Source organism: Amblyomma maculatum, chromosome 3 (assembly GCF_055883805.1).
Source record: "Amblyomma maculatum isolate TAMU_Amacu chromosome 3, ASM5588380v1, whole genome shotgun sequence".
NCBI lineage: Eukaryota > Metazoa > Arthropoda > Arachnida > Ixodida > Ixodidae > Amblyomma > Amblyomma maculatum.
Genome location: NC_139346.1, coordinates 170930843 through 170940253, shown reverse-complemented (window position 1 = coordinate 170940253; position 9411 = coordinate 170930843). Strand labels below are relative to the sequence as shown.

Below are 9411 nucleotides of genomic sequence, written 5' to 3'. Positions count from 1 at the left end.
CGTCGACAGCCGAGAGGATAATATATTAATTCTTGAACTGTCGGGAAAGTGAGTGATGGGACGGCTTTTGCGTGTCTGTCGCCACCTTTCTGGCTGTTGTTTAATTGTGTTATTCTTATATTACCGTTATTTTGAGCCTCAGCCTGGCTGGACATGCTTAAGAATGCGAACAAGCCAATAAATAAATCTGAAGCAATGAACACACGCCAGGGTAAGCAGCAATAGGTGAATTTCTTATGTGGCGGCGGCATGTAAGAGCAGCGGAGCGCAGCTCCGTCCTCCAGAAGCGCCACCAACCCGACTCACCCTCCACACTTTACAAAACTGCCTCACCCGTCACGCCAGAAGAACCTACCAGAAGCTCAAGAAATAAGTCTATATACCATCGCCCGCAAACCCACCGAACGCCATGACTACCCGATGGCCAATCAATGATCAGCAAATGAAATTGCACGCGCACGGGTATGATAAGAACCAGATTCGCATTTCATCTGCTAACCCTTCACGGCGCATCCTTGAATCATGAAGTGGGGGCCTTGTCAGGTTTTCGGTGGTGACATGTGATGAGATCATGGGAGGCGCAAAGAAACTGCAATACAGTACCTATTTGTTCGGTCCCTGTCGTTTAGGTTTCTGTCGCAGTTCAGCATATGAGTATAGGTACGCGCATCAAAACGATAAAACAGCGACTATATTACAGCTTTTCCATGCCTCGCGTGGTTCGTGCTGACTGCGACGTCGCAACAATTAGAAATTTCAAATTACAAATTATTCATTTACCACTAGCGAATTCTATGCGATGACCCACGTTAACGAATGTCGTACGCATCCTTCCAAAGCCAAAACACAGTAGGAAAAATTTAGCGCCCCACCCATTCAAAACAGCGCTGCCGCATACGCCCTCCATCATCATCATCAGCCTGACTATACCCTGCGGTGGACAGCGGTACGACACGGCAAGATGAGAGGGCTGTGGCTGTGGAGACAACCAAACGACGCCTCGAGGACTGGATAAGGCTGACTAAATAAATAGTGTTGGTGGCATTGCGCCACGGCGGGACAGACTCCGTCACAGTAGGGAATTGACTTGGCTCGGACCTTTATGGTCCACCTGGTAAAAGAAATCCTCAGTACTAATCCAATCCAGTCCAATCCAAAACCCACTGCAGGGCGAAGGCCTCTCCCATTTTCCTCCAATTAACCCGGTCCTGTGCCAGCTGCATCCACTTGACCCCTGCGAAGTTCTTAACCTCATCCGCCCACCTAACTTTCTGCCCCCCCCCCCCCCCCTGCTACGCTTTCCTTCCCTTAGAATACAGTTTGTTTCTTCTTCCTCTTGATTTCCACTAGAATGTCAGTGACGAGTTATTTCTCTGACAAACTCTGCACGTTTGCTAGCTCTTAACGTTATCATTACCATTTTTCTTTCCATAGCCCTCTGCGTTGTCCTCAACTTAAGTAGAACCCTCTTTGTTAGCCTCCACGTTTCATCCCCATAGGTAAGTACAGGTAAGATGCAACTGTTGTATACTTTCCTCTCGAGCGATGCCGGTAAGCTCGTCCCTATATTTAAATGTGGACATCTGTACTGCAATACCCTCTAATACCCACTGACGAGCTTATCGCCGAGCGAACCAAACCCACCGGAGTGTTGAGAACCGGAAAAGCACTACGCTAAATGTAGAGGTACCACCCCACGCGCCATACGCATGTGGAGGTGAGATTCTCCTCTGCCCTCGGCGGCGTATCGCTCTCTCCCTGCGGAAGTTGGCAGTAGCGCGGTGTGGCCTTGTGGCCTTCACGAGCTGGTGAGGGTGCGAACTTGCCAGTCTGCATCTGCGGGCACTGAGGCAGCCAACCTGCTCTCTGTTCAGTCGCCCTTGTCGTCAGCCGCAAGCTGCCCGGAGACAGCGGTGAGCCAATAACGCTTCTTTAGTTGCTTTGCAGGCAGGCAGTAGTGAAAACTAGTGTCCGATATTTGGCGGGAGGAGGATTAGAATGCGGTCCACTGATTTGACATTCAACACAAGTTAAACTGGAACGGTATAAACATCTGCAGCTAGTGCGTTTCGGCCTGTTCGCCTGCCGGCTACACGGGAATTCCGCTCGAAGCACAGTGTTGAGTGTGTTACGCGTTTGAATGCAACTTGCTCCGGTTGTTCTCTTGTGAGTGGCCGTCCCCTGCCCGGTGTTGATGTCGGCGGTTGAATTCCATTCAGAGCGATTGCAATGTATCCCAAATAGCGTGCGTCTTATCTGGTCCAAATATAGTTCTTAAGAAATTTCTCGCTTATAGCTGCTTCTTACCTCTCTAAATACTGCACTAATTAATTTCTTCGAGTATTTGTGATGACAAAATTGCTTCTGTCGTGCCCATATGTCTTTCAAGTGCTAAGAAGATAAGTATTTGCGTGCCACTGCAGCGAAGCCGCCTTATGCAGAAAAAAAAAAAAAAATACGCCGATTGTATTGAAAGAAAAAACTGTTGTAACCGGTATTTCGGCGAACTTCTCTCGGAATTTTATCTTGTTATTATCGTAGGGACGATTATCCGATCTGTCTGCAGTTATCGCACAGATGGTCGTATTTGAAGTTGCCGTTGCATAAAGAAACGCTATCGCCAAGGAGGCAGTAAGTGATCAGGCCGCTTAGACAGAGACCTAACCTTTAAACTTTTAGGCGCAGAATGCTGAATAAACAACAAGCTGAATGCTTCAAGCTTAGAGAAGTGAAACCATGGCTTCACGCGCACGCACATTATATACACCAGCGTCTTGGAATCGCTTTATCTTGCTGTAATAAATGCGTGTCGATCCTTCATTGCTAGCAGTACACTGCCCAGTACATTAATGGAAGAACGGGCTATGAAAGTGGGATGCCTTCACAAGAACCAAGTTTCGGTTCATCCACCCCCCTCCCTCCCCCCCCCCCCCCCAAAAAAAAAAAAAAAAAAAAAAAAAAAACGGCGATCGCAGTAGGAAATCGGAGCAGTTGTAAGGTCACGCACCACTCTTTCAGTTCTATAATGACAGCCATGGAACTGTTGAACAGTCGCGGAAGCCAGGAAATTTCGCTCGAGTAGGGTTATAGCTTTCGGGTCGCTTGCGAAACTTGTCAGTAAGAAGCCATTCTTAACCAATGGCCTTCAGCATATGACAGTCCTTGAGCATACGGCGCTATAGGCTTGCAGACGACACTTGGCTTCGAGGTGAAGGCATCTGACATCGGTGTGTGCCGTAGACAGTGGTAAAGCTCCCTCGTTTTAAACGGACAATCTTAATTTCTCGCTCTTGCCCTGATGAACGAATGCAACCTGTAATTAATAGCCACTACGCTGTGGTGTACATGTGGAAGACACTGGCCTTTTTCTTTTGAAAGGCAATCTAAAAATATGTTTTCCGCGAACTTTCAATGCCCTATATATTTCGGGCGAGGTTGGAGTTCGACCGAAACGTTCAAACGTTTAATATACTAGTTATATAATTTCCCTGAAAGGAGCTTTGTTTTCAGTACCCCAAATCACAAATTAGAGCGTTCTCTACCCAAGTCTCACACCAGTATTGGAATACAGAACAGCCTCCTTCTGTCAGTAAGCAGTGCGCCGTGATTATTCGCATACAAGTCGTTTTCCACCAACATTCTGCGGACGTGTTGGGCAGGGTATCAGTCTAGAACTGTGACCACACACAGTGTACTGACCGTAACCAAAGGATGCATGTGCCGTCGAGGCAGCAAACGAACGTTCTCTAATGTGCAATTCACCTAATCATACCACATTTGAATAGAGTTATTGTGTACGAAGCATTACACAGCTTTTTTTTTTTTTTTTTTTTTTTTTTTTTTTTTTTTTTTTTGGTCGCCGCACGCGTGCTTTTTAGCACTGGGATGTAAACTGATACTCGCGCGATTGCCCCTTTGGAGCTTTCTGTGGGACGAAAAGAGAAGGGGGTTCATGAAAAGGGAAAGGTGTAGTAACGTTCTCTCTTTGAATGGACAGAACCACTCCTAGAGGGCGTGACCGTATCTTGAACAGAGAAGGTGCACCTGCGCGACCTGCTGAAAGTATCGAAGCGCCTGTTTGTACAGAGGCAGGTGGAGGAAATAGCACACATATGTCTGACTTACCCAGCCGCAGACCCCAAACAGGAAAAACGTCCTTTTACTGTTTTTTTTTTCAAGCTTTTTTTTTTTTATTTTGCGCAGCTCTGCGTCTCCGGGGTGCAGCCATATATATATACCCCAGAAAATGTTGCAGGATGATACAGACACGATGCCGATCACTGGTGGGCCATTAACGAAGCTGTAACAAGACCGCATTATACAGGCAGGTCTGTCTATGTCCACATCGACATTAGCGGGATATGTTAGTGAACACATGCATTTGTACACTCAGATCTCGTAATGTTCTGCGTCGTGGCTAAAGGGACGTCCACAATAACGTTAACGCGGGCCCGGCATAAAAAGATAATGAATAAGGAAGGAAGTGCACATTACAATAATCTTCCAAGTGCGTATACCTCATTTTTATTTCTTTGCGGAGACGGACACTCCTCCTCGCCTTGAAAACGCCGACAAACCATTTTGCCGCGATCGCTGTCTGACAACGGCTTACACCGTGGACAACGGGCAGCCTATCTCGCGCGCAGTCACAACGGGACCCATTATAGTATTCCGCAACATAAGCGGTCTCCTCAAGGCCGTGCTTCGTACGTGGAAAGGTCATGCTTCCCGCATTCCTGTTCCATTCGTTGCCGCGGTGTCCGCTCTTTGTTCGGAGACAGTCGCTTCTTTTCCGGCATTACTGCGTGGGCATTCTGGCGCGACCGCCAAGCAATAATAACGCTGGCTGCTGACTGCGTCTAACAGCGACGCGCCAAATCTCTAGCAAGATTCTGTACCGGTTGTACGTGTCGTACGCTCTGCTGAAGTTGCGATGTCTGTTACGCCAGCTGAATCGCAAAGCCTTCGATGCCTGTTAGTGATTGGCTGTCGCTGACACTAAACGCCATATGAACTGAGCGAATAAGGAAGTCCTTTCGCGCTCAGTGGTTCGAAGGCTATATTGAGTGGATTAATCGTTTTTGTTAACAAAAAGCCCGGAAAATGAGGTGCCTGAAAGTATAGGCTTTCTCTTCGTGGTGAAGGTTCAAAACAGTTGATTTATTTTTGTTGTCGTAGTTGCTTTCGCCATCACCGTTTTTGTTGTTTCCAACGTCCTCGCGAGCACGGTGACCGATTGGCCATACAGTTAAGGGCAACGAAGGCCATCGCATCAACATTAGCGCAATGACAAGTTTTCCTTTTTACTGCATGGTTAAATTAGACTTGAACATAGTAAGTTTCAAGAGAGACGAACATGGCCTCGAGAGTTATTCCTCCACATCTGTGTATATATTCATTACCGCATCAGTGAATTCAGAAAAGCATTCCTATAGTCGCAATATCACGGTGCTTTCTTAAACCACCTTTTTCTCTATTAGAGAATTGAAAAAAAGTAGTTACGGCAGACTCTTCCAATGCCACTATTCTATCATGGGATAAGAAAAAAACATTAAAAAGGACATAATCTGAACTGTCATTCTCAGCGCCACCTTTCCCATCCAAGCGAGTGAGCCATGCGTGAAGCGATCTTACAAAACTTGAAGTTTGTCTCGGGTTAATTAACAAGGACCTGAAGCTGATTGGCTGCAAAACACAATGAGAAGCTCACACAGACCCCACATGTACAGGGTCATCCACTTCTAGCTATAACACGGCCACTGCTTTCAAATCAACATTGTTTCCGATGCAGACAAATTATCGATGGATGCAAGCACAGAAGGACCCGGACGTGCTGCTTCTCATGCCCTACTACTTAGCTTCATTGCGTGGCCGGATCGGACGCAATGATGCTTTGATAGCAGTGACCATGTTATAGCTAGAAGTTGACGAGGCTGTACATAGCTGCATATCTCTAACGCTTTCCACTTACTGCAGCATTACTGCGGCAGAGATGGCACCCGTTCTCGGCTACTGGGATCTGCGGGGCCTGGGACAGGCCATCCGCAATCTGCTCGTCTATAAGGGAGTGCAGTTCGAGGACAAGCGATACGGGTTCGGCTCAGCGCCCGACTTCAACCGCGAGAACTGGCTCAAGGAGAAGTTCACACTGGGACTCCGGTTCCCTAACCTGCCCTACTACATCGACGATGACGTCAAGATGACGCAGAGCATGGCCATCATGCGCTACCTGGCCAGAAAGCACGACCTCGCCGCAAGGTATACTATATACACGATCGCTTTTTTTTTTTTCGCCATGAATGTTGTTATTCTGAAAAGGACTAACCGACAACATGAACGGTCACGCAGCAACTAGCTAACATACCTCGACATTACTCGTTGCCGTACGGCTGCATCAGTTGAACGGCCGACGTAATTGCACAAAATATCAATCTGGAAATTTGCTACGGAACTGTGCGAAACTCGTAAAGTTTTCAACCTATTCGATTGGGCCTCGGCGCGTTATCTGCCCTGAATTTTCTTCAGTTTTCAACACTATATGTCCCTAGAGCCGATCCGGGACCAGACTTGTTCATTTCCCATCTGCATAGAATATGCCGTAGATGTTCTTTTCTACGGCGTGAACTCAACAAGCAAAAAAGTTGTGTGAAGAATACATACATGACAAGTGAATACAGTAAATGACTTCGGCCAAAGCGGGAATTCAAACAGATAGATTAAGCTCTAAAGAAATTCTGCCTCTTATTCACTGCACTGGATGAGTGTGCTCACGCTTGTGTGACATGATGCAGCGAAATGGCATCAGAAATTGCCATTTCGTTGGCATGTATTGCCGTACATATTAATTTAAATTGGGAATTCATAAAACATGACTGCTTTGTCTGCCGTCTGTTTCATTTTTGTTCGCACCCATGGCTGCCTGTATTGGGAAGGCTACCTACCTAAGAGAAGACTTCTCGCCTTCCTGCTGCAAATATAAACGTTTTTAGCTCTGTTTGCGATTTCCTACGTGGTAAGAACCGAATAAATATAGAGTGAGCGAATCGCACACAGGTGTGAACACACGCCGCCACTCTAAACAAAAGAAAGAATTTAAGAAGGAAATCACAACCTATATTAACTTGTTTTTAAAGTTCAATATGCGGCAATTTTTTATCCGGTGGATAATTACACTATACTTAAATTCGAACCACGGTCCTCCTGCACCAGATTCTACATCAACGGCACCACTGCGGTGGGTTGTCAATCAGAAATCGTTAGTGCCGAGCCTAAAACGTCCCCTCGTACTAGCGAACTTCACTTAACGAACCGAAGCCGATTATGCAACCAGGAAGTGCGCTAGTAAATTTCAAAGTGGATGATGTGGCAAAAAAATTAGCTGGGGTTTAGCTTTTGTTAAACCCGGTAGGTTGCATAAGCAAAGCCGACGTAACCTCTCCTTCTTCTTCTTCTTCCTCTTCTTCTTCTCCTTCTCCTCTTCTTCTTCTCCCCCCCCCCTTCTTCTTCTTTACCTTCTTCTTCTTCTTCGGCGCGGCCTGGCTCGACCGGGTTTACCCGACGGCTTGAAGAGGGGCCCCATCTGCGGTCGCTCTAAAGGTCGTGGCTACCGCCGGCTTTGCGCGACGGGCTGAAAGCTGTCGTAGTATTGATTACGCAACACAAGCAATGTGTAAGGCCGTGGACAGCATGCTGGGACACACTGCCGTGACGTGCAGAATGGACAGGTACCTGGCTTTGACGGTACTAACACGGCGCTCATGCACGTCGATCATAGCCAGCATTTACACGTAAATGCAAGCTACTGTAGATATTCTTAACGAAACACTTTTAGGATTCATGGAGTGAGCTCACACGCAGTACTCGCCGCAAATCATTGCAAACAAACGCGCAGCAACATTCGCAGATAAACGCACAGCATTAAATATACATCTCCTTTGAGAAGGCGGATAATAGTACGTAGAAAGTAATGACGAGAAGTTGGAGGTGTGTTTTATTCGACCTGTACGACGCCTGCAGGGATGAGGCGGAGATGCGGGAGCTGGACATGCTGGAGCAGCAGGCTCGCGACCTCGCCTGGGGTCTGGTGATGGCCGTGCACTCTCCTAGCTACACGGAGTCCCGACGCAAGTACGAGGAGAATATGGAGAACGTGCTCCGACCGTGGGACGAACTGCTACAGGGCAAGCTGTGGGTGCTCGGGGACAGGCTCACCTACGTCGACTTCCTGCTCTACGAGGCGCTCGACTGGAACTACGAGCTGAACGCCGACGTGTTCCAGATTTTCCCCATCCTGATGGCTTACCTGAAGCGCTTCGAGGAGCTGCCCAGCATCCGAAAACACTTCTCCTCGGGCAAGTACAATAAATATCCCATCCTGGCCCCTATGGTGAAATGGGGTTTCAAGAAGCAGTAGTGGACGCTGCGGGAAGCCTCGCCGTCTGCCAGGGACTGGTACACTCAAGAGGACATTCCTTGATTTCGGCTGAGGGTGAGAAATGACCGAGCTCAAAGCAAGGCCATTTATACAAGGCACAACCTGCACAGAGTACCTGACAGATCTAAGCGGACACTGGGCGGGTACAAGCACCAAAGTAGTGATGTCAATGACCTCAGCGCAAGGCGGCACTGATTCCAAGCTTCCATATGAGCTGAGCTCTCGGTTCGATCGCCACTACGCTCGACACCTCTTTGTGGAAGACAGCTGTTATAAATGAAGATAATATACACTGCATTGTTTCACACGAGGTTGCCGATGCGTCCTGAGTTCCCAGCATTGTCCAGGTCATCGATGTTCACTGAGTTTCCAGCATAGTCCAGGCTGCCGATGTTCGCTGACTTCCCAGTAATGTTCACAGCCAGTAAAATTTTCCGGAAAATGTCATTATTCAACCGTTTCAAGCAAGCGTGAAATATCATCTTGAGTGTTTACCACATGAAAGGGCTAAAACATCGATGTGTTCCTTTTATTAGAGGTGTCTTTTAACGGTCCAGTTCTTTTTGGTGGCAACGATGAAACGAACGAGAAGTTGTGGCTATCTGCACGAATAAATGTTCATCACACTGCGATACACCTGTGCTTACCCTGTAGTCTCGGTTTGTGCATGTACCAGCGGGAGCCAGTAAAATGCCATGTGAACACTTTTTGGGCATTACTGGTGTATGACATCACATCGGTGTCAAAAATATCATCTAATGCATGCACCACACAGAAGTTGGTTGGTAAGAAACCACGAAACATCGAAAAATATGGTTGTTGTAAGCTGCTTGCATTTTAGTACACTCCGCTTCTAAGGTCGCACAAACAAGCACACAGTGCAAGTAAAATTGTATTTCCACGATAGCAAAACGATGTGAGCAGCTGCATATATATGCACAAGTGCGCTAGGGTTGGTGAAAGCGAGTAATTACTGT

The 9411-nt window shown here is 47.3% G+C and overlaps 1 protein-coding gene across 1 annotated transcript; it reads left to right on the top strand.

Annotated features, from left to right (window-relative positions):
• The first annotated feature begins 1867 nt into the window (after positions 1-1867).
• LOC146196907 (glutathione S-transferase-like) lies at positions 1868-9068 on the top strand. Its single transcript, XM_084598610.1, has 3 exons — positions 1868-1913; positions 5977-6258; positions 8017-9068. The coding sequence occupies exons 2-3, from the start codon at positions 5993-5995 to the stop codon at positions 8411-8413; spliced, it is 663 nt and encodes a 220-aa protein (XP_084454736.1). The 5' UTR covers positions 1868-1913; positions 5977-5992; the 3' UTR covers positions 8414-9068.
• Positions 9069-9411: the final 343 nt, after the last annotated feature.